This window comes from Dipodomys ordii, unplaced genomic scaffold, assembly GCF_000151885.1.
Source record: "Dipodomys ordii isolate 6190 unplaced genomic scaffold, Dord_2.0 Scaffold1, whole genome shotgun sequence".
NCBI lineage: Eukaryota > Metazoa > Chordata > Mammalia > Rodentia > Heteromyidae > Dipodomys > Dipodomys ordii.
In genome coordinates, this window is record NW_012267217.1 from 45,030,335 (window position 1) to 45,056,423 (window position 26,089).

At 37.2% G+C, this 26,089-nt stretch overlaps 1 protein-coding gene across 1 annotated transcript in view; it reads left to right on the top strand.

Moving 5' to 3' along the window:
• Window positions 1-26,089, top strand: part of Map2 (microtubule-associated protein 2) — a 92,967-nt gene that overhangs the window by 47,393 nt on the left and 19,485 nt on the right. The window contains exons 5-9 of the mRNA XM_013031819.1: window positions 8,295-11,981; window positions 12,189-12,395; window positions 12,585-12,719; window positions 15,724-15,782; window positions 21,855-22,002. Coding sequence (XP_012887273.1) covers window positions 8,295-11,981; window positions 12,189-12,395; window positions 12,585-12,719; window positions 15,724-15,782; window positions 21,855-22,002 — 4,236 coding nt within the window. The remainder of the gene's footprint in view (window positions 1-8,294; window positions 11,982-12,188; window positions 12,396-12,584; window positions 12,720-15,723; window positions 15,783-21,854; window positions 22,003-26,089) is intronic.

The window sequence follows — 26,089 nt, forward strand, 5'->3', positions numbered from 1 at the left end:
CTTCTCTTAGGTCACTGACAGTGTTTCTAGGCTCCTACTTAAATCCATCCAATGTCTGAGAATCCTCTTAGCCCAAGAAGGCCTGTGATGTTGACAGTTAACCTTCTTTCCCCCCCCCAACCCCGCCCCCTCTTTATACTGGATTAGAGCTCAGATTCTGGCCACTGTCTCTAAGCTTTTTGCTCATGGCTGGTGCTCTACCACTTGAATCACAGCTTCACTTCTGCCTTGTTAGTAACTTTAATTGGAGATAATTGTCTCACAGACTTTACTGCCGGGCTGGGCAGGCTTTGAACTGCAATCCTCAGATCTCAGCCTCCTAAGAACCATCGGCACTCAGCCTTGTTTTTCATTTTTGGCTTAAATGTAGTGGTTGTGTTTGGACTGTGCTGTTAGAATTAGGAAGTCTGTGCAGATGCAGTGAAATTCTCTGAAAACAGACCAGGGAATCCTTCTGCCCAATTAGGTTTGCTCTGGAATTCTGGGGTGGGGAGGGGAAGAAGAGGGGGAGGGGGGGAAGGCTCCTGTGTCCTAGGCACAGTGACATAGTTGCAAATCTGAAAGTATATTTGTTCCATATCATGTGAGGGCAGCATAAGCAGGCAAAAAACTGAGGATTTCTTAGTCAAAAGCTTGCTGAAAGGAGAAGGGCTTAGCAGCCTTAGTGATGCATTCCAACAACAAAACTGTCTGTCATGAAATCAATTCAACTTTTCATAATAAAAGTCTCTGATCCAACTTTCTGTCCAATGAAGGGAAAGAGTAGAAGAACTTGAAAGCTGAAGACACAGAGGCCAACCTGTATGTTAGTAAAACCTCACACAGGCCCTTGCACATTCAGTCCTTCCAGCAGCCCTCAGATTCACTGACACTTTGGCTTTTCCCCTAAAGAGATCATTATTTTTGTCTGGATTCAAAATCAAAATTGAAATTGAAATCTTACAGCCCACAGTTCCACAACCTCCCTCCATCTGTCTATTGTTGAGTGGAAGTAACTTGTCTTCAAAGTGAAGCACTTTGTGTGTGTGTATGACAGGCTACTACACTAAAATCCTTTTTCACTTTATCATTTGTGTGTCATTAGTAGTTACCCCACCCCTACTGAGTGTGGTGTGATGAGCAACTCTGTAACAAATAAGAATCTAATGCTTTCTGTCAATATCATTGGGACCAAGTGCACTGTTTACACTTAGTTATCTCCTGAGCACAACTTCCCTGGCTTGTCTCTGAAGCTTACATCATAGATGGGCTGTACTCCCACACGCTGACAGGTATTTGGGGAATGTGCAACACACAGAACCAAGAGAAGTCCAGACTTGGCCATGCCACACACTCTTTTTGAAGTTACCTTGGCTTAGAGCTGGATACAGAAGCTACCTTTCCACTGGAGTTTTTACAGTTTCTGATGATGTTTTTTGTTATCTTCTGCTTAGAGTGAACATTTACAGAATAGAAAATAGTGTTTTAGATCTGAAGCAAGACTCTGAGCTATTTTTACATTTTGGCACTTTAAAAACAACAACAACAAATGGTAAGAAAGAGGACAAAAAAGTTTTCAAAAGTGAGTGTTGTCTCTAACTGCAAGCTCTTACCTTTCAATGCTTTCATTTTACACCACAATTTTCTTTTTTTTCAGGTTAGGGGTAGGTTTATTCACAATTTTTCTTTATTTCACAGAAAATAGATGCTGAAAAACAGGGAGACAAGCTAGGCACAGGTGCACATGCCTGCAATTCTAGTTTCTCAGGAGGCTGAGATCTGACAATCACAGTTTGAAGCCAATCCAAGCAGAAAAGTTTGTGAGACTTATCTCCAATTAACTGCACTCTTAAAAATAAATCCAGAAGTACAGCTATGGCTCTAGTGGTAAAGAGTTAGCCTTGAGCAAAACAGCTCAAGAGCCTAAGCCCTAAGTTAAACCAAAAGAAAAAAAGAGAGAAAGGAAGAAGGAAAAGAGAGGGAAAAAGGAAGGAAGGAAGGAAGGAAGGAAGGAAAGGAGGGAGGGAGGGAGGGAGGAAAGGAGGAGAGAAGAGAAACAAAAAAGATAAGATTTTACTTTCACCTATGATTGTCCATGAAATAAGTTGAACATAATAGAAGTGTGACTGGAGGAAATATAAATGAAAAGACTATGTGACAAACTGGGACTAATGCAGTCAGTGTTGTAGGCCTCAGCTGAAAAACTCATGCTGAGTTAAACTGATAATATCAAACACTATTTTAGGCTCTACTATCCCATGATATAGTAAGTATCAGGGCTGAAAAAGTTCTGAGCATCTATCCAGTAGCAACTTCCATGGGACAATCAGTAAATGATATGCTCAAAAGATTAAACATATTCTCTCAAGAGTGTTATTTTAGCATCCTTGTGATTTCAGACTTATTTTCAGTTGTCAGCAGTTGGCTGCTGAAAATAAGTTACTTTCCTAAAAATATAATGCATTTGCAAATTAATGCTATAATTCTGCCTGCTTAAATTCTGATAGAAATAAAAAGAAAAGTTTTACAGATAGATGCTAGAATTTGGTTTATATTGTTTGATGAGAACTTTATTTTTAAATTACCTCCAGATGTAAGTAAGTAGTAATTAGGAAATTTAATATTCTACCACACTGGCCTGAGATGTGGCATCTACAGCCCACTAGAGGCAAACAGTGTTAATTGTCAGGATCCTTGAAATTCATTGCAGTGTACAAGAGTCCAGATCATAATAATAAAGCTGGTCTACAATTGTGAATTTAAGGAAATACATTTAATTAATGCACATTTTCAAGCCAAGACACAGTTAAAAGATAGAAATGGGAGCGGTTGTATTATTATTTCAGTAAAACTAATCTGCAATAGAAAATCTGAAACATAAAAACAGTGAGAACCAGTGGTACAAATAAAGCTGCTCAGAATGAAGTCTTGACGAATCTGAAGCCAACTCTAGACATTGTCAGCTAATGGCAGTAATCCTAACTGCTTCCTCCATATCAAGGCAGGAAAAAGAAACAATGCTTTGTACTTTTATCTTTTGACAGAATTGAAATTATTTTCTCACTAAAGTCATTAATAAACATTAAATTAACCAAAATGCTAACTACTTGGGCATCCTCGTTAATTAAAGTTGCATTTCAAGCAGGTATAATTTTTTTTTGCTGTAGTCAGACAGGCCTAACATGCTAATTATTTATTTCTTTATAAATTTATAAATGTACTGCTATAAGAATAAGAGCTAATCTTCTTTAAAGGATCCATTTGTTTTGTAATGCTTTGTTTCTATCCCAGTATTTCCTTGGTTATTCTGACTTGTTGGAGAAGAATTGACAGATAATTTCTGTCGTAATATGGGTGGTGTCACTGTCTCTGATTACTTAGATCAACGGCAAAATTGCAAAAGGATCATTTAAATTCAGTGGCTACTGAAGCATGCGGCATTCGCTGTCTCCCATCTGTCATCAGCTGAGTCTCGCTAATTCTCCTCCATCACACTGTGCACTTCTCAGGCCCTTTGTGTCCTCATGTAGGTTGTCTCGTCCGTCTGATCTTGTGTCTGTCTCGTCCAGTTCTCCCTGCAGTTTCTTCCTGTGTGTCTGTTTGTAGATGAAGGGGCTGAGGATCAAGTGGGTCCTCTACACAGGTTCCCCAGCCATGAACCTGCCACCAGCGGGGAGAGGCGTAGGCTCCTAGCCCCCTCCATCTCCGTGTCTGTGCCCGATGATGAGCCTTACAATTCTGATGAGGAGTATTATGAGCACCCTTTGTTCAGCTCAGAATGGACTACCTCTAATGTGCTCCCCGGTGCCACAGCGCAGAGTGCAGAGGCCCACTTAGGCCAGGAGAAAGGTGAACCAAGCATGGTGCCCTTTTGCTCCTCCTCTCCAGCCTGCAGCTCTGGCCACACCCATCCTGTTCAATGTGCCTTCATGTGGGGGTGGGCGGGACTAGAGGCTGTTTTTTCCACATGTAAGTAAAGTCTCTTTGTAGGACATATCCCAACCAGCTGCCTCAAAATTTATACAGAAGTCCTCCTTCAGCCATGTGAGCGCTTCCTCTCTTTATATCCTCTCTTCCAAGAAGAGTGAGAGACAGTGAGAGACGGAGCAAAAATTAAAATTCAATTCAAGTCCAGTTCTGACTTCAATCTACTCCTTGCAAAAAAAAAAAAAAAAAAGTCACTGTAGATCCTTACCCACACCAAAGAAGATGACTTTGATATTTTTTTTTCTCCATAGATACAAAAGACAGGAGCTTTTTATAGTGCTCTATTGATATGATCATTCCTTAAGAGAGAAAGATTGGAGGACATATTTAGAATAGAAATAAATGTTATGAATTAATTTCTTCATTTCAGTTAATCATCTGCAGAAACAACAATTGGGTGGATAAAGTTTGCCTGCAGATCTGGGCTAAAATGAAAGAAATGATTCAAAGTCTAGGTTTCTCCAATCTCATAAAGCTTCCAGACCTAGTATGTAATTGGCTATAGTCAGGATAAAATGAGCGGGCAACGGGCTGCCATATTCCTCATTCTAACTAGTAGTTTTGTAAAGAAAAAAGGAAGTACATCTAAAAATACTTTTTCTTAGGTGAAGAGTTTATTTTCAAATGAACAAAATAACTTGCTTAGTAGTGGAAGAGTTTATTTTCTTATGAGACAGTATGTAATGTGAAGTGCAGACAGTTTTAAAACAATGAGGTATAAGCTCATAACCCTCTATTTAGATTCCTGATAAGGTGCTTCTTTGGTTTCCTTTTGAAAATAAAGAGCTCCCATGGAGCAGGAACATTGATAGCAAACTATAACCTCCACTGAATGCACCCATGTTCTTCTCACAGTGTGAACTTAAGATAATCAAATATATGGAAATATTTGGTTAAGAAATATGTATAGTAGAAGTACACATGTTCTAAACAAATGAGAAAATGAAAAGGTTAAAAAATGACATGAATTTGAAAACTTGTAAATTTACTTGATTTGACTGTCCAGTGAAGTAACATCAGTGATGTTGGCTATATTAAAATTCGTTTAACTGCAGTCAAGACCTATGCATTACAAAAATTCTCTTAATAATTTGTTAGAATTGGAATATTTTCTTTTAAAAACATGTTACTTATAAAATTAAATTATAAAAATGGAAGTCCCTGAGTGATAAAACAGATGAAAAAATTCTATCTACTCTCTCCCTCTGGGATATTACTATTTCTTGAAAAAGAAAATTCCTTTTCTTTCCATCTGTAGTTTTTTACTCAGGACCTGTTAGATAATGTACAATTATTTTTCAGAAATTTAATGAAAAATCTTCTTCCATCTGCAGAGCTATAGAGCAGTTTATGTATTTATCTTTAATTTATTAAGGGATAAAGTGGGATTCATTTGTTTTTACTGTCATTTAAAATGTAAAGGAAAAAAAATCAGTAGTGCAATAATGCTACTACTTTCCCACATGATAACCATGGGCAAAGCTGTCTTGACAGTTTGCCACTCATTTATCTTTTCTCAGAGATTTTTATCTTCAATTGAAGAAACATGATTTTATTGCTAATATGCCTATTTTTTCTGAGTGTCAAAAGAACTTAAACATGAACAATATTACTGATTAAGCCTTATTGTAATAATCGTGGTCTAGAGACCAACTTTTGCAAATAATAAGTTTGTAAATAATAAATTCTGCATTTTATTAAATATTTTCCTTTCTCTGGCATCATATAATTCAATGAAAATAACATAAATGGACTCAGGTAGTTTTTCTTTGGAAAGTAGTAAATAAATTTGAGTAATTTTGATGGACTTGTAGTAGAGCTGTTAAGGTATTTGGCTGGAAATTATCTTGTAAAAAGGCCTTTTTTAACTTCTAGAGTTCTTTCCAGCTTTTAAATGAAGCAATCAAGGCTTCTTATGTAGGGGCTTCATGCATTGGAGAAAACAGCACGCCCAACAAATTTTAAGGCTTTCATTTCAGTGCATTAATTCATGTATCTTATCCCAACCATCTGTTACCCATCCAACTCTATCTCATTTCCAGCAAACCCTTCACATGCATATAGCTTACTGCCATTTCCACTAAGGGTAATCAATCAATAAAACCCTTTCAGCTCTCAGTTTTTAAAATAAATAGCCTTTTGAATGAGATGCCATAATGTTTCAACCAGTACACAATGTACATTGCATGACACTCAATTTGCTCATCTAGTGGTGAAACAAAACATACCTGAGTTCCTGATGGGATCATTCCAATGGAGCTGAAAGTGTTCCTTGAATAATATTTTTGTCCTTGTGTGTGTTGTTCTGTGGTCATGATGTCAACATCTTTTTCATCCCTAAGAAGAAGAAACGCTAGAGGGTGTGATGGCTGAGGAAAAGAAACCTGCTGCTCTTCCTGGGGAAAAGTGTGGGGCTACTAAGTCCTCAGACCCACCCCAAGCCCTCAGTGGGGGCCAAGTGGAGTCTAGTGCAGTGGCCCAAATAGCTCCAGAAGAGAGTGCCTGGATGGGGGAACTACATGAGAAAGGTGTAAAAGAGGTCAAAGAAGTGTCTACAGAAGTAAAATCCCCTTCCTCTACCAAGGAAGGTGTGTCTTTTTCAGGATGTGCATGTTTTGTTGCAAGCCATCTCTCCAGTGGCTTGCCAACCTGATGCCTTTCCAATGTTGCTCCATTGCTGGGTCCTCTCATGATCATGAGACACCATTTTAGGCTTGATGAGCAGAGTGTGGCTTGCGCAGATGCTGTGTGGCAGCTTGGTTGTCCCCTGCTGCAACTGATTCCTGGTTGTCCTTTGCCATGATACAATACGCTTTGCAGCAGGCTGATGGTGCTGTGTGAGCTTTTGATTTTCCCTCCCTCCTCATCTCAAATGTTTGCCAGTCACATTGCTAATACATTGTATATTTTTGTTTTTATTTTGGGGACAGCAATTTCATATGCTTTTCTTTCAAGTCCTAGAGTTGGAGTTTGGCGCATAGCGGCTTAAATAATAGAAATGCTTTTATTTGCAACTGCAATGTGCTATGTTTGTTTACTTATTTTTACTTTTTATGTTTTTGCTTCAGCAAATACTGGTTTGGTTCCCTTAAGAAATCTTGTTGATGCTTCTCATGTCATGTTCTCTCCATGGCAGCCAACTCCCGCGGTCACACCCAATCCTCTTGAGGTTTTCATTCATCTAACCTTTATTACAAGTTCATTAAGTCTTTCTTTTCTACTGTTACAACAGAACACATAATTATATAAGGTAATGATGATCCATACACTTGCTCTTTGAAAGGTGGTTGGATTTTATGATTTTTTCCCTCAAATCTTTCCCCAATGACTACATTTAGCTCTAAAGACCACAATTTTGTGGTCGTTAATCTTAAAACGCAAGGATTGACATATAAATAAAAATGAGAACAAGTCATTTATTTCTTGTGAAGCATCTGTAAAGCCAATACTGACCAATGCTTCAATCACTGATTATGCCCTACGGAAACCTATCCAGGCCAAAACCATGGAAAAATGGGTATTTTAAGAGTGAATTCTTTTAAAGATTTTTTTGCTATAGCAGTCTTAGTAATATGATTCAGATACATACACATCATACAAAATAAGTTATGATTATTAGAAATTAAGAGTTTCGAATAGATAAAAATTAGGTGATCAATGATGTGCTAAGTCATACCATACAAATCAATAGCAAGTGTTTACTTATATTCTTAGAAGTAAACATCAGATGACTTCTAAAACTTCATATCAATATAACTTTTCAATACCTCTATAATTGGTATTGATAATTGTTAATCAATTTATCAAAATCTATTGATTTTTATCATAATGAATTACCTGATCTTCTGCACATTGCCTCCCAATTTATTTTCCATGAGAAAACCTATAAACACATCCAGGAGATGACAGTCCTTACCCATATTTTATCTTTAATATACTTTTGTACCTTTACATCAGCTACTTGTTCAGTATGCATTAATTTATCATTTTTATAGAAAGCAAATACATTTTTTATTCTAATGCACATCACATGATGTTTAGGAGAAACTAAACAAATAGAGCCAAAAGAAGGAAAAATAAGTGTCCTAAAGAAAACTTTTCTGATAATTCCTGCACACATTAATTTCTAACATTCTATCCTAGCAATAGTATACACAAAATATCAGCACTGACATTTGCATATTCATTTCTAAATGGGAAGCATGTTTGCATGTTCCATGCTTTTTCCTTTAACCTTCATCTCTTCATTTACCATCTCCAAGTATGAGTTTACGCTTACTGCCTGAAAGCCCTTTCTTACTGTTTAAAAATCAACCCAATTACTTCAGATTTACTTACAGCCTCGAAGATGGAGTTTCATGACCAGCAAGAATTGACTCCCTCATCAGCTGAGCCTTTAGATACGAAGGGAAAAGAGTCAGAGCTAATTTGTAAGCCTGGTGAAGACCTTAAACATGCTGCCTTAGTTCCTCAGCCAGAGACAACTAAAACCTCTCCTGATAAAAAGGAAATCCAAGGTACAGAAGGCGAAAAAGCACCTCTGGCTCTCTTTGGGCACACTCTTGGTGACAGCCAGGAAGACACGAAACAGAAGACAGAAACAAGTGTGGTGATACCTGGCATTGGCCTCTCTGCAGAGTCTCCAGCTCCCAAAGAGCAGAAAGACTGGTTCATTGAAATTCCAGTTGAAACAAAGAAAGATGAGTGGGGTTTAGCCGCTCCGGTTTCCCCTGGCCCCCTGACACCCATGAGGGAGAAAGATGTCCTTGAGGATATCCCAAGGTGGGAAGGGAAGCAGTTTGATTCTCCCATGCCCAGTCCTTTTCAAGGTGGCTTCACTCTCCCTTTAGATGTTATGAAAAACGAAATAGCAACAGGAGCATCACCCTTTGCCCCTGTCCTCTTACAACCAGAAGACAAAAAATCTCTGCAGGAAGCCACTGATCCAGCTACTGCCAAAGATAGTGCTACAATAGAGGAGTCACAGAAGGATAAGACTGAGAAAGTGGCAGAAACTCCAGAGGCAATTATCTTACCCAAAGATGCTTACGGTCTAGTTATGGAAGGATATGTTGTGGAGAAGGATTTAGGGGAAGAAAGGGAAGGCACAAATGAGGAGAAGAAAGAGACCTCCATTCCCAGTGGACAGGAACCACAACCAAAACATGAAGAACAAGTAATCATTTCTGATAAAGAAGTTACACTAAAAGATCATGAGCCCCCAACACACAGAGATGAAGAAACAGGCGTGATTCAGAGCTCTGTAGAGCTCTCTTTCTCAAAAGAAGGACCGAAAAGCCAAGCACAGAGCACAGACATATTTAACCAAGACTCCTTCTCTGCAGGTTTGGAGTCCACATTTACAGATTCAGTCCTGGCCTCTAAGACCTTGGAAAAAGTTACCACTGAGCCAGCTACTTTAAGTGAAAAGAGTGCAGCCCAGGAATTTTCTGAGGAGAAAGTTGCTGTCAAAGATAAGGTGGAAGGAGTCGGGACTGCAGCGTCGGCTGAGGTTGGCATGCCATTTTATGAAGATAAGTCAGGAATGTCCAAGTACTTTGAAACATCTGCCTTGAAAGAAGAATCCATAAAGAGCATTCAGCTAGGCAGTGATTACTACGAATTAAGCGATACAAGAGAAAGAGCCCAGGAGTCCACTGATACCATATCTACTGCCACGCAAAATGATGACAAGGGATTGCAAGAGGGCAAAGAATCCCAGCCAAGTGTGCCAGCCCAAGAAGCAGGGTACAGCACTCTGGCACAGAGTTATCCCTCTGATTTACCTGAAGAACCCAGTTCTCCTCAAGAGAGAATGTTCACTATTGATCCAAAAGTATATGGGGAGAAAAGGGATCTCCACAGTAAGAATAAGGATGACCTGACACTCAGTAGAAGCTTGGGACTTGGTGGTAGGTCTGCCATAGAACAGAGAAGCATGTCAATCAATTTGCCCATGTCTTGCCTGGATTCTATCGCCCTTGGATTTAATTTTGGTAGGGGCCATGATCTTTCTCCTTTGGCTTCTGACATTCTAACCAACACTAGTGGAAGTATGGACGAAGGAGATGATTACCTCCCTGCTACTACACCCGCAGTGGAGAAAGCCCCTTGCTTCCCAATAGAAAGCAAAGAAGAGGAGGAAAAGATAGAGGAGGGAAAAGCTACTGCTGGCCAGGAAAATACCCAAGTTGAGACATCCAGTGAGTCACCGTTCCTAGCCAAAGATTACTACAAAAATGGAACTGTCATGGCCCCTGACCTGCCCGAGATGCTCGATCTGACAGGCACGCGATCCAGGTTAGCTTCTGTGAGTGCAGATGCCGAGTTTGCCAGGAGGAAATCAGTCCCATCCGAGACTGTGGTGGAGGAAAGTAGTACTGGCTTGCCACCTGTCACGGATGCAAACCACGTCATTGTGAAAACAGACAGTCAGCCTGAAGACCTGGGGTACTGTGTGTTCAATAAGTACACCGTCCCTCTGCCATCACCCGTTCAGGACAGTGACAATTTATCGGGAGAGAGTGGCTCCTTTTATGAGGGGGCTGATGATAAAGTTCGAAGAGATTTGGCCACAGACCTTTCCTTGATTGAAGTAAAACTGGCCGCTGCTGGAAGAGTCAAAGATGAGTTCAGTGCTGAGAAAGAAGCAGCTCCCTCTACCTCTGCTGACAAATCAGGCTTGGGTAAGGAGTTTGACCAGGACAGAAAAGCCAATGACAAGCTGGATACTGTCTTAGAAAAAAGTGAAGAACACACCAAGGAGACAGAAGAGGCTGGTGGCAACGCAGAGATGTTTGGACTGGGAATGACCTATGAACAAGTTTCCACCACCAAAGAACCAACAATAGCAAAACACTCATCACCGGAGAAAGTAGGTAAAGGTCTTGGTTCAGTGCCAGAGGTAGCTGAGGTAGAGCCATCTAGAAAGGCTGAACAAGAACTGGATTTGGCTGCAAAGAGAGGTGACCAGGATCAGTTAGATGTTCAAATCAGTGACTTTGGACAGATGGCTGCAGGGCTGAGTGTAGAGGCTGGGAAGGCCCCAGAGCTTAAACTTGAAGCTGCACAGGAGCTGACCCCCGCCTCCAAAGCACCTCAGGCAGCAGATGCATTCCTGGGTGTTGAGCTGGGCCATGTGAAAGAAGGTGCCAAGGTCAGTGAGACCGAAGTCAAGGAGAAGGTAGCCAAGCCCGACCTGGTGCACCAGGAGGCTGTGGACAAAGAGGAATCTTACGAATCCAGTGGCGAGCATGAAAGCCTCACCCTGGAGTCCCTGAAGCCTGACGAGGGCAAGAAGGAAACGTCTCCAGAGTCATCTCTCATTCAGGATGAAGCGCCCATTAAGCTGTCGGTGGAAATCCCTTGCCCGCCCGCCGTTTCGGAGGCTGAGCTAGCTGCGGACGACAGAGCCGACGTCCAGATGGAGTTTATTCAGTTGCCAAAGGAAGAAAGCAAGGAGACCCTGGATACGTCCGTCACCCCCTCCGAGGTGACCCCGACCCAGGTGGAAGCCATCGTGTGTGAACCCGCAGAGGCTCTGAGTGAAGAGGAGGAGATCGAAGCCCGGGGCGAATACGACAAGCTCCTCTTCCGCTCCGACACCCTGCAGATCACTGACCTGGGGATCCCGAGCAGCCGCGAGGAGGTGGTGGAGGCCTGCCCAGGGCCAGGGGAGCACAAGGGAGTGATCGAGTCCGTGGTGACCATCGAAGACGACTTCATCACGGTGGTGCAGACCACCACGGAGGAGGGCGAGTCGGGGTCCCACAGCGTGCGCTTCGCAGCCCTGGAGCAGCCCGAGGTGGAGAGGAGGCCGTCCGCTCCCGAGGAGGACCAGTTCCAAGTCGAAATGGCAGCCGAAGCCCAGGCCGAACGCAGAGACGGCTCTCCAGGGAGAGAAGAGGTCGTCGCCTACTCCGAATACAAGACGGAAACCTACGACGATTACAAGGACGAGACCACCATTGACGACTCCATCCTGGATGCTGACAGCCTGTGGGTGGATACTCAAGGTGTGCTTTCTTTGTTTTTAATCTACTCCAAATCAAACCCAGTAACCTAACGGGGTGGTGGTTGCATTTTTTCTTACAACTACCAACGTTTTAAGGTATTTCCTTTCTATCGTTCTTTTTTGTTTGGTTGACTATAAGAAGGATTTCTGTCCGTGTGTTACTAATGTTCTTGCTGTTGTTGTTGTCATGATTTGCTTTGATCCGCAGATGATGACAGAAGCATCATGACAGAGCAGTTAGACACTATTCCTAAAGAGGAGAAAGCTGACAAGGAAGTTCGGAGACCATCTCTCGAGAAACATAGAAAAGAAAAGCCTTTTAAAACCGGGAGAGGCAGAATTTCCACTCCTGAAAGAAAAATAGCTAAAAAGGAGCCTAGCACAGTCTCCAGGGATGAAGTGAGAAGGAAAAAAGGTTCATTTAACAATCACTTCTTTGAAAAATGTTTTTGGAAGTAATTTATTATTACTCTTTTGTAAGGGAAAAAAAAAAAACTACCTAATCTTGGTAACTGTTTATTTGATGAAATTTTCGTTCGGGATTGTTCCAAATGTTTCCTTTTTTTTTCCTGATGGTATGCTTTTTGTGTTTTCTTATTCATAGCAGTTTATAAGAAGGCTGAACTTGCTAAAAAAACAGAAGTTCAGGCCCACTCTCCCTCCAGGAAATTCATTTTAAAACCTGCTATCAAATATACTAGACCAACTCATCTCTCCTGTGTTAAGCGGAAAACCACAGGTGATTGCTCAAATTCTGCAATGTGGCTGGCAAACATAGATGTGTTGTTGTTGTTGTTGTTTTTAATCTCATTATTGTAGCTGCTTCTTCATTTTGTTTTTCCTCCAAGGATCTTATCAGTCATGAACAGTTTTGCAATTAAGTGTCTTGTATCATTATTCTTTTTTTTTTCTCCCCTCCCTGCAGAAAAGCTCATGACCATCCGTTTCTTTTTCATGCTCAGACATAACAGTGCGTGATTGTATCTTGGCATTGTCCTCTAATGTCACATTCTGGGGATTCCTATTTTCATTCTGTGTGTTTGGTTAGACGATGGCGATGAATTTAACCGTGGTATGCATTCTCATTATTTTGCTTATTTATCTCCCTCATGCTTAGAAAACCATATATATAGATAGATAGATAGATAATGTGTCCTATTTTCTACATTATTACTGCCAAATCTGTTACTGATGTTGACCAATTTACTGAAAACAGGAAAGCGTAATGACTTACACAATGGAAACAAGCAAGCTGGGATACAATTGTGGTTTGCCATAAAATGATTTCATTGTAGATAAGAAAAACAAAAAGGACAGGAAGTGAAATTGTCTGGCAATCCCATCAGATTTTATCTTCCTTTCCAAAGTTAGCAAACCTTTCAATCTACTGTACTATATAACTTAGTTGATATTTTGATATGTTGATCCAAACTGTGTAGTTTTCCGATATTATTCGACATGCAAAATTATAAAACTCCTGTTTCTTTCCGTGGAAGGTAAGTTAGAAATAAATAAATTTCCTGTAATCCCAGACCTCTGAAGGGTAAAGTAGGTGGAGTCGAAGGCCAGCTTCAACTACAAAGAAAGACTGTCTCAAAAAAAAAAAAAAAAAGGAAAAAAGAAATAAAACAGGTGTATTTCCATTTTACTATCTACTTATTTCTCTATTGTCTGCAAATGTTTATGTGTACTAAGCTTAAAAACCTTACAGAGCTAAGGAATGAGCCATGTTAGAAATCTTAATTAAAATCTCTGCTGATGATGCAAACTTTTTTCTCAATTTCAATAGAGTATTTATTTTTATATATGTATGCTAGTGAAATCCTCATTTAGAATATATTTTACTTAGCATTGAACTGATATGCTTATATTCTGCAAAATAGCCATACTGATATATCAGGAAAGAATATTTTTCCTTTCCATTGTACATTATGAAGGTTGTTTGTAAGCCCTTAGTTTTAAATATTGTATGGTATGAGCCTTTGTGAAAATTAGGGTTATTGATAGTTTTATGATAGCCATGTTTTGTTTCAAAACAAAAAATACTTGACATACATGGAGGGTGAGGGGAAGGGTCTCACTGTGTAGTCCAGGCTGGCCCTGAACTCATTATCTCCTACCTCAGCCTCCCAAGTGTGTTGGCATTACAAACATACACCACCACACCTAGTCAATATTCTAATTACTTTGTCTTCATAATCATATCATGTGTTTTCCTTTAGGAACAAGTATCAATGGCAGGATTGAGCAAAAAGTATTCAGGATGAGGAAGGCCTCTAGAGGAGGAGCTAGGAATTAACACAACAGATGCTAGTTAGACAAATACTTGGGTGTGTAGAACCTGTTTGGGCATTAAGAAATTCTGTATTCTGCCTGAAAAGATTGATGATGTCACCAGAATCATGGAATTTCAGAGGAAATGTGAAATTGTTAGTCATGTGTATGCCATTGATACGCACCTTATCACCTGAAGTTAGTTGCTTTTGTTAATACGTTTAAAGGAAAGTTAAGGTCTTTGGGCTCACATGAACCTTCCCTTATTCCTGTCAAATGTTAAGAAACTTTGACAGAAAAAAATAACAAATGTGGTTTAAAGCAAACTACATACATATGTCACAGGAATTTAAGATAGGATTAGAAGCAGACAGAGGCCATCCGTTTCCTGGCTTCTTTAAAAAGCTGGTTTTAGAATCTGCAAGTAGTGTTACTTATAAAATGTTACAGAGCGAAATAAGTATTATAGACAGGATTTTGGTGTCAGAGCTGCACAGGCAAGGAAGAAACTTTTTTTGGAACTAATTTGGAGAACATACCAAGATACATAATTTTTTTCTCCCTTGAGGGTTTCACTCTTACCACAAAAAATTAAAAAAAAATTAAGGAGAAAGTTAAAAACCCAACCTTGAATGTTTTATTTTCTGTGAATAACTTTCCAATACTGTGGTTCTCTACAAGACAAAGGATTGTCTTAAATTGTGAGATATTTAAGTCAAGTCAGGTAAGTCACCAACACAAAATATGCTGGAGATGATCAAGTTAAAAAATAAATCCAGGGGTGAAAGATAACCTAAGAGAAACAACAGTAACAGATGTGGTAATGATTTCATACAAAAAGTGCATGAAGTAAAACATATTCTGTATTTACTGAACTTAAGATTCCTGTTGTGTTTTCTGTCCTGGACAAGCTATTTCTTTCCCTTCTTGTGCATTTTCATAGCAAACAAATATGTCATTTATATGGTGAAAGGAAGTTGGCTGATCATGACAGTTTGGGACGTAAGATACAGAGATATCTGTAGGGGTGACAGTGACTTTCTAGAACAAGGTTTAAAAATCTAAGTACTCTTTGTTATATCATGCCAATCCTAGAAACAAGCCAGCTTCTGCTTAAGTTCTGCAGCATCAACATTGCTATTCTGTGATTTCTGTCCTAAAGACTCTACCTACAGGTAGAGATTCAAAGGTATGTTGTTAACCCACAGAAAACAATTCAGGGTGCAGGTACATGCTTTGATAGACACTAGGATATACTAGCTGGCACCCAATAGAGTTGGAGCTTTTGTTGTTACTGTTATGGTTTCTTCAGTTACTGAATTTGGGCCCCCAAAGCAGCAAAATTTTGCTTTTCACTAGTCTATTGAAATAGTAACATCCAAAACCAAAAGGTATTAACATGCATTTGTGTGATTTATAACCACTAAATTACTAAGTTTAGGGCCTTTTGTGTGTTTTCTTTTCAACAGCAGCAGGTGAATCAACTCAGGCTCCCAGTGCATTTAAACAGGCAAAGGACAAAGTCTCCGTGAGTAATTGAATTTTTCCTTGCTCTTGATTTCAAGTTTCTTTCCATACCAGTTGCAATGTTGTATTAACTTGAGATGCTGTTTAGACATTAGGTATTTACTGTTAAAAATGCCATTTCAAACTGTTCCCTCACCCAGGAAAGATTAACCTCTGGATGATGGGTGATAGCTGGTGAGAACTCAGCTGTGATCCTGCCTTATTTAGTAAGATATCTAGAAACAGATAAAGCAGTCCAGTGACAGGGCGAAAACAAGGAAGACCAATTTCCTCTTCATAGAATAAAATTCAGCTATTTTAATCAATGCAAATGTATTTTATAATTTCATTGCTTTTATTAAAAGTAAAACTAAATTAAGAAGTAATCCATTGTACTTCCCTTATCTAGAGATAAGTAACTACCATTTTAATGTGAAATTTTTTTTCCCCACACATTGAGAGGTTGAATAATAGGTATGGAAATATTGTGCCTTGATTTCTTAGACAGTAAATATATCCATCGATGCATCCTTATAATCACTTTATTGACAGTATATAACACGCTCTGCATATCTGCAATGATATAACTAATGAATTTTCTATTGTTTGACATTCAAAATACTGTCTGTTGCTATTTTTACAACATTGCCATTGAGATCTTTATTTGCTGAGTTCATAAGTACATTTTCTTGGGGTTGTTTTCTATTTTAAGAAGACTGTGCATATTTTAAAGTTTTTCCTACATACTGCCAAAGTTACATTGCTCTTATTTACCAAGTTATGATGATAAATATCACTTTAATGGGGTTTTATTAATGACATTATCTTCTTGTGTGTTTATAATTTTTTCTACTTTTTCTTTTTTTAATTTTGCTGTTCATATTATTTATTCACGTTATTTATTTGTATTATTTGTTTATTCATGTATTATTTGTTTATTCATAGTGTTTATTTTTGTTTATATACTTATGGTACTGGAGTGTGAACTCAGAGCCGGTACTTGCTAAGAAAGAATTTTACCACTTAAGCTATGCTCCCAGAACATGAAATATATATTTTTTATGATTGGAATAAAAATTTTTTAAAACTACTAATGAAAACCTAAAATTACAACAAATAATTTGGGTGATTTTAGTTAGTAACTTTTCGTAATATTTTGTGTCTACAGTCATGTGATTTTTTTTCATGTGATTTTTTTAAAGCCATATTCTTTTTTGGATTTCTACTTTGTATTTATTATGAAAAATTAAAAGCAACATAGCATCTTATTTAGGCAGGGATGGGAGTGTGGTGGGGGGGGAGTGTAGTTGAGGAGGTGGGAAGGAAGGGATAGTAGAGGAAAAACAAAGGAGGAGGCAACAATGCTTGATAAGAAATGTACTCATTACCTTGATCATGTAACTGTAACTCTTCTGTACAGTATTTTCACAATAAAAAAACTTATTTAAAAATGAGAAAGAAAAAACAAGTTTGAGTTCTCAGGTTTTAAAAGAAAATTGGTATTCTACTTAGATCACAAATGGTAGACATCTGAACTTGTGTAAAAATTATACAAAGTTTTCTTTTTTTAATTTAATTTTATTTTATTTGTGAACATACTGTACAGAGGGGTTACAATTGCATGGGCAGGATAATGCGTACATTTCTTACCAAGCATTGCAGCCTCCTCCTTTGTTTACCCTTCACATCACTTCCCAGCCTCCCCCCTCCCCCCCAACAAACTTTTCTTATAAATAGGGAAATATATACGCACTTTGGAATGAATTTTATAATTAAATGCCTTACCTAAGTTCTGATTTTTAAAAAAGAAAAATTAAAAGCAATATTGTTTTAAATAATACCCAAACTGATGTCCAAAACTGAGGGCTTTTATTTTGATTTTTGAGTTTTATATGAATGTTTGCACAGATACTCCTGAGCATATAGTAAAAAAAAAAAATGTTTATGGCTTTGGCAAATATTAGGCTTTCTTTACACCAGAATATGATATCAGGGTTTGCATCTCTTTGTATTCTTTTTTCTTATAGAGAACTAGGAAGTTGTCGTGCCTAAAGCTTGATATTTATTTCATGTACAATCTTTTGCTCCCTATGTCTTAATGTTTATAAAATAAGAAGAATAAAAATTCCTATATCATGATTTAGTTGTAAAAATTAAATTTTATAAAATAATACATTGTTAAATGCCTAGGAAATAGTAATTCAGTCAATAATAATTGTCCATTATTATTTTTATTATTATTGAAATGTAAAGATTTTCAAAAGCAGTTATGGAAAATGAGTCCATCTTTTAGGAAAGTTCTGCTTTAAGAAAACATATTTATATGAATACTGTGTAGAAAACCTTCAGAAATTTTTCAGGTCTCATATTCAGGTCTCAATTAACTCAATAAGATCAGCATCTAATGTTATACTAGCCACACAAAGTATATATTATGTGCCATAAAACTAACCTTTTCTTGTAAATTCCCATCTCATCTTTGTGAAGACATTTGTCCATTGTCCTTATTTTTTCTTATATCCCATTCTTTTTTCCTTCCAAATATATTTTCCACTTCTCTTAAAATTCCTAAAGCCTTAAGATCAATCAAACCTGGTTTATCTCTGAGAATCTGCACAGTTCTCTAATACTTTTCTATTTCTCTTTTGGGTTTTCTCTTTTTCCAGTGCTAGAATTAAAAGCATGCTAACATACATTCTCTATCAGTGAGCTCATTTGCTCATTATTATGAACCTGAACTACCTAGAATTACACTCAGGTTTCTCATGGAGGTGGTGGTTTACCTTGCTTTACTAGTTGTCTTTCTTGATCAGTAGCAATCCAATTAATTCATTTCCCAGATCACATTTTTAAAATTCACTCTTTTGTGAGTAGGATCAATCAAAGAAGAATGACTTGTGCTGACCCAGTTACACTTCCCACTCAAGGTACTGGGTCTGAAAAGGAAGAAAGTTGTGCAATCTGTGCGTTCTTATGTCTCTGTTGAAGTGGCGGCTGTGGAGGTTAAAATTTGAGAGGAAAATCTCAGTTTCATCTGCTATTTCTGTAACAACTAACTCCAATTAATTATTTGAAGATAATAATCTCCTTGGATTTGTCGTTCTTATCTGTATTTTTAACCAATTCCCCCAGGAGACATGTGGCATGCCAGGATGGCTTTCTCCAAAAGCCTTCAGTCTAACCCCATTACATTTGCAAACACCTCCCCAGGGGTTATCCACACCTGTAAATTAAGACTTGTGATTTTTATGGTTAAGCTCTTCAGTGCTGATTTTCCTTTTGAGGATTTATAACACATCTTACAGACTGTCATTTATGCATAAAAGTCTTATTAGTTTTGTATGTTAACTTCGTTCCCAGTTTATGTTTTGCTCATAAAAATGAACTCATTAGTGTTCAGTTTATCTAAGTGAACATAGATTGTCGGAAAACAAATTATGCAAATTTTTAAAATAAAATTTTCTGCCAGGCACCTGTGGCTCATGTCTATAATCCTAGCTGAGATCTGAGGATTGCGATTCAAAGCCAGCCTTGGCAGGAAAATCTGTGAGACTCTTATCTACAATAAACCACTCAAAAAACCAGACTTGGTGCTGTGGCTCAAGTGGTAGAGTACTAGTATTGAGCTGAAGAGCTGAGGAACAGTGCCCTGGGCCAGAGTTCAAGCCCCACAACCGACAGAAGAAGAAGAGGAAGAAGAGGAAGAAGAGGAAGAAGAAGAAGAAGAGGAAGAAGAGGAAGAAGAGGAAGAGGAAGAAGAAGAATTCCATTACTGTGCTTCAAGTATAGCTCGTTTTAGCAAACAGTTTATAACTTCCAGAGTTATGCCAAAAATTATTCACTTAGGAACCCCTTGGGTAACATATATCTCCAGTCTCCTCAAAGAATAACTATCATGTTCACTGTTCAAATAATTTACTGACAATATGCATTATTAATATACATGTAATGCATGATGTAATTGATACACATATACAATGGGAATTATTTCCAAAAAATTTTCATAATTTGCTTTTCATAACTTCCTTGTCTACTTCAGAGACAAGGAAACTTTTTTTTTCTGTACAGTTTGTTTCAGAAGAGAGGGGATGATCACAGCTTCAGACTGCTTCCAAAGCTTCTGTATAATCAGAGTAACCTGTACCAAAGAAGTGTGCCCAGAGTTTGTTTTTCTGCTTCAGCACCATCTCTAGCTTTGGCCTTTCATGATAAAAGACTTTAGCCCCAGCCTTTTGCTTCCTACAAAAGATCCCACGTGCTGCTCTTTCACAGGATTAATTTCAGTGTTCCCACTTGCAGTTATATCTTCTGTTTCTCTCAGTAGACAAAATATTACATTTTATTGAACCATACACTGTTTTGGTCGTAGAATTTCCCAAAACCAATTCCTTCATATCTAAGCAACATTGTTTTTTCTTCTATCCTTCCACCCATCCATCCATCCACCAATTAATCCAGCAGTCATTCATGGTGTCTCTTCTGTATATAAAGTATAAATAATCACAATATTTAGAAAAGAAGGAGAACAGATAAGATGGATACCTGTTCTAGATCTTATGGATCTATTGTCATGTTTTTTTGTATGTTTGTCTACATTTTATGTAAGTATTGTTAAGTTACTTCTAGCCAAAAAGAGGTACCCAATGAAAATCTTTATTTACACATATTTCATCCATCATTGATTGTCATTCATTTTTTGTTCTTATCAAAAATGCATTAATTTCTTTAATGTTGATTCCTTTAAAAATTATTTTACTTCATAGTTTGGTTTATTTTATACTTTTGTTTGTTTTCTTTCATGGCTAGATTTCTACCTTGTCAAAGATCCCTGTTTTACAGGGTAGCACAAATTCCCCAAGATACAGCTCAGCCTACCCTAGCATGACTAAAAATGCCACATGTTCTGACAGTTTTTTTAATATAGCCCACTTCAGTGAGCACCACAGCTCGTTTGCCAAACTCAGGATCAGGGAATAAGGTAAGGCAGCAGGCAGCAGGTCAATTAACTTGGAAGAAGGTGTTACAACACAAATTAAGAAACGCATGAAAGCCAAGATGTGAAATTCTGAAGTATTTGACATAAAAGCAATAGATACTATTTTTTAAAAAATATAGTTGAAGAAGTGGCTCTGTGGCTCAGGTGGTAGAGTGCTCACCTTGAGCTGAAGTGCTCAAGGATAGCACCCAGGCCCAGAGTTCAAGACCCACGACTACCAAAAAAAAAAAAAAAAGGAAAAAGGAAAAAGAAAGAAAGAAAGGAAGGAAGAAGAGAAAAGAAAGAAAGAAGAGAAAAGAAAAAAGCAACAATAATAATAAAATATACAGTTGAAAGGTTTTAATAAACAGCCTCCTATCAAAAGAGTACAAATATCTTTTTCTAGATATAATCTCCATTATTATTAGTTATTTGATTGTTACAAAATATCAAATACAAACTAACAAAATAAATTAGATTCTATTGTCCATAATATTACATATATAATGGTAGTATCATATATGCTAGTTACAATTGCATTATATATGAGTCAATTTAGGTGCACTAACAGACACGTTTGAGTTTAGTACTACACCTTACACTTACTACCTCCATGCTCTTTAAACAATTACACTAACTCATTAGACCTCAAAGTTAAAGCATATTCAATATTTTGTGGTAAGAATGAAATCATAAACAGATATTATACATTTAGAGTAGCTGTCACACAGGTATGTAACACCTGGTCTTGATCATTGTGAATGCCCTACAGCTGGTCATTGATAACACACAAATTACCAGGCTATTGAAGATTTTTCAGTAAAATTAACAATTTGAGTGGATGCATTTTACCTATGATGTCCTTTAGAACCTGAGTTTCTGAATTAATTTTCAGAACTCACTGCAAGATATTATTCTATTTTTATAAAACATCTGGTAAAATAATAATTTGGTGTTACATAGTAGCAATACTTGTTAGTACATGGCATTTTGTGATGCAAATTAAAAGAAATATTTGTATTCGTGCAGGAGGAAAAATAACGAGAGAATAATCCCCTTGTATAATTAAGACAGTGATCATCTACAAGAACAGCATATCTTTTTGTTCTCCTCCATCAGGATGGAGTCACCAAGAGTCCAGAAAAACGCTCCTCTCTCCCAAGGCCTTCCTCCATCCTCCCTCCTCGCCGGGGAGTATCAGGAGACAGAGAGGAACACTCCTTCTCCCTCAACAGTTCCATCTCCTCTGCAGCTCGACGGACCACCAGTAGGTTCATTTTACTTTGGTTTCCTAGAGCTTAGTACAGATTTACTATATTTTACAGTATTCCAATAAAATGTACCCTAAGAACAGATGATCTTTATCCTAACAACCAGAAAATCCAGACAATAGCACTTTGAGTCAAAACAATTGATGGAGCAAATGGGAACAAATTGCTTTGTTATCTACTAAACAAGGTTGAGATAGAGTCATTTTTGTAAGAATGTTTTTTTCTCTCTCCTCTTTGAAATTTAGGCAAAAAAGAGAATTCTAAAGAAATAATTAATAGAGAAAACAACAAACAGGCTTTTGTACATTTATACAAATACTTAATTTGTATTTCCTTATTAATCATTCTTTTAGTTAGTTGAATTAACAGTGCTGATGATTAGTTGATTGATTAAAATCAATTCAAATTATAATATCTAAACCTTATTATTAACATAAAATTTTCTATTACTAGGCTTCAAATATAGCTTCTTTTAGTATTCTTAAAATATGATCAATATATGGGTAGGTGAACTAAGGTTATATTTATAAGAAGAGCAATTCCAGCAAATTGACGAGATACTTTCCTTATGTGCTACCATTGCAGGCCCTGTGGATTAAGGTAGAACTTGCTTAATGCTGCACAGCTAATAAGTGTTTGAATACGGTTTTCAGCCCACTGACAATTTCACCAGCCACCCTCCTAAGGATTTCTCTACATTTACTTAGAGAAAGTAGTATTGGAGAAATGCTCTGTAAAATCACTTGCAGAATTATAGCTCTGTAATATAGAAACAATCATAAAATGCTGGAAATTACAACCACTATCATGTTATAGCTAGCTCTTCCATTTATTTTAAATAAATAAATGAATATATAAATTATATATTATACAGATATACATATATATACATACATACATACATACATACATACGTAGTACTGATCCTGGGGCTTGAATTCAGAGCCTGGACATTGTCTCTGAGCTTTTTGCTCATTTAGTGCTCTACCACTAAGCTACAGCTCCACTTCTGATTTTTTCTGAGTAGTTTATTAGAGATAAGAATCTCATGGATTTTCTGCCCATGCTGGGATTCAAACCTTGATCCTGAATCTCAGTCTCCTAGATAACTAGGATTACAGGAATGAGCCACTGACACTGAACCCTGCAAAAATACTTTTAATTACAATATTAGAATAATTGTACTCAACACCACTTAATTTCATGAAAAAAGAAACAACCATCTTTTGAAGCTTGTGCTGAGAATATTTTGATATTTCAAAATTGTTTTTACCATGGCTAAAATATTCAACTGAACTAGTAAGGGAAAGTATTTAAGAGTTTGCAGTTTCAGCAAGAAGAGCCTTTAACTCCAAATACCTAGAGCTAGAATTGATGATGAGACAAGACAAAGACTCCAGGTTATCTCAAAGGAATATTTTAAATCATGTTTCTGTATATTGCCATGGAAACAAAATGGTACTTTCAATATAAATGCAGTTCTTCAAGCTTGTGTGTTTTGACTTTTAAAGTGTATCTGTATGTAATTTGGTTTTTAATTTGTTCTGAGCCAATGATGTTTCTTACTTCCTAACTTCTTTACCTTACTGATGTTCACAAGCATATTGTACTAGGTCATTTGTTTTTTTTTAAAAAAAAAGCATAACTGATACTCATGATACTCTGACCATCTGAGGACTTTGAGACATTGGGCCTATTTTAGCATTATATAACTCCCACTTCCTTGTCATTTCCTTTTTTATTGTCGGTGGTGGGGGCTTGAACTCTGGGCTTGGGCACTGTCCCTCAGCTCTTCAGCTCAAGGCAAGCACTCTACCACTTGAGCCACAGTGCCACTTCCAGTTTTATAGTGGAGATAAGAGTCTCAGAGACTTTCATGACCAGGCTGGCTTTGAACTACAATCCTCAGATCTCAGCCTCCTGAGTAGATAAGATTACAGGCATGAGCCATAACTTCACACTGGAATGTTCTGGCATTTTATGCAACTTTAAAAAAGATTTGAAGGAAACAAAACTGTTCAGAAAGGTCCTTTAGTCCAAGAAAGTCATTGTCATGTAGGAGTTGACAAGAAAAATAAGAAAATTTTCCAGGTCTGGTGGCTTGTACCTGTAATCCTTGCTACTCAGGAGGCTGAGATGTAAGGATTGGATATAGATTCAAAACAGACTGAACAGAAAAGTCTGTAAAACATTTATTTCCAATTAATCAAAAACAAAAACAAGAAGCCAGAATTAAAGATGTGGCTCAAGTGGAAGAATACCAGCCCTAAACAAAAAAGCTAAAGAACAGTGCCTAAGCCCTGAGTTCAAGTATGATAAATAATTTAATAAAAGTAACTAGAGAAATAAACAAAGGAGGAGGCTGCAATGCTTGGTAAGAAATGTACGCATTATCCTTCCCATGTAATTGTAACCCCTCTGTACAGTATGTTCACAAATAAAATAAAATAAATTTTTAAAAAAAGGAAGTTTTCAAAATTATATTAAGATCTTAAATGTGCTTCTTTCAGGATAAATAGAAAATACTTAACTTTATCATTTAGATTAGTAGAACATAATTTATGATAATAAAAAATTCCAGGGGCTGGGAAGGTGGCTCAGTGGTAGAGCGCTTGCCTTGCATGCATGAGGCCCTGGGTTCAATTCCTAAGCACCACATAAGCAAAAAAGAAAAAAGCCGGAGGTGGCGCTGTGGCTCAAGTGGTAGAGCGCTAGCCTTGAGCTGAAGAGCTGAGGGACAGCACCCAGGCCCAGAGGTCAGGCCCCACAACTGGACCCCCCCCCAAAAAAATAAATAAATAAAATTCCACATGTATTGAATAGCAGTGGGAAGTTGATTTAGCCTCATACTTCAAGTCTTAATAGAAAACGTTTCTTTTTTTATGATACTTAAAATCATGTTTTATAAGTATAAACCCATTTTATTTCAGAATACATTATATATATATATATATATATATATACTTCAGAGTGTAGGATATATATATATATATATATATATATATATATCCTGTAGTAAACATTTTAGCCACTCTCAGAATATTACCACAGGTCATTCTCCATATAGCAAAACGCAGCTAAGTGCATAGCAGTGAATCTGAATCCAGTTCATTACGTTAAAAAACAAATCTTGAATACCTGCTATGTTCTGCCACCATAAAAATCACAAGCTAGGTACAGAAGAAAAACATACAGAGAAATTCCTTCTCTTATAGAATATCTCACCTACTCAAAGCTGGTGAATTCACAGGGAATATATCTAAGGAAGAAATAAGATTTCTGGAGAGATTTGACAAAAGGGTATAGTGATAGGGTTAAGCATATATTAAAAACTGGCTTTGAAATGTTAATTTTATGGAAAATGAGAAAAAAGTATAGAATGCACACAAATTTTCACTTTGGTCATCTTGTATCATATTTCATATTTTTTGGATAAAGAAAAATGTTTATCTTAAAAGACTAGAAGGACACAAAACAACTTTCTCTTAATGCATGAAAAGTATTCACTGAAATAAGAAGTAAAATCATGTTTCTCTGGACAATAGAACCTAGACCAAAATGCTGTCTACAGAACACAACAATCTAACAGCTCTGTTAAATTTATTTCTTAAAATATCCAGCAAAGAATAAACTACATGACCCCATACTGGAAGAACTTTCTACAGTTATACCCAGCAATCAGCTACATCCAGTAACCTGTCTTTGTCCTTCACAAAATTTTACAAGATCCATTGATTTTAGTTGTGTACGTCTTCAGTAGTAAAAACTAAGAATCATGACATCATATGTGTCATAAATGAAGGATGACTTCTTTTAAAGCTGGGAATTCTCACAAACTAATAATTATATCTGCTTTAGAATTTAGTACTATCTGAATAAATGAGCCCTGATATTCTTATTTCTTAAGAATAATAAAATCTGCCCTATCTGTTATGTATTTTTGTTTATTTCAACGTGAGTGGTATTCCAGAAACAGCTTAAAAATCTACATGTTGTACTTTATTATATCACACTTAGTTTAAGAAAGCATTTGATGTAGCATTGAAAATGCTTTGAAGCAAATCTTAGGAAAGGAAAATGGAG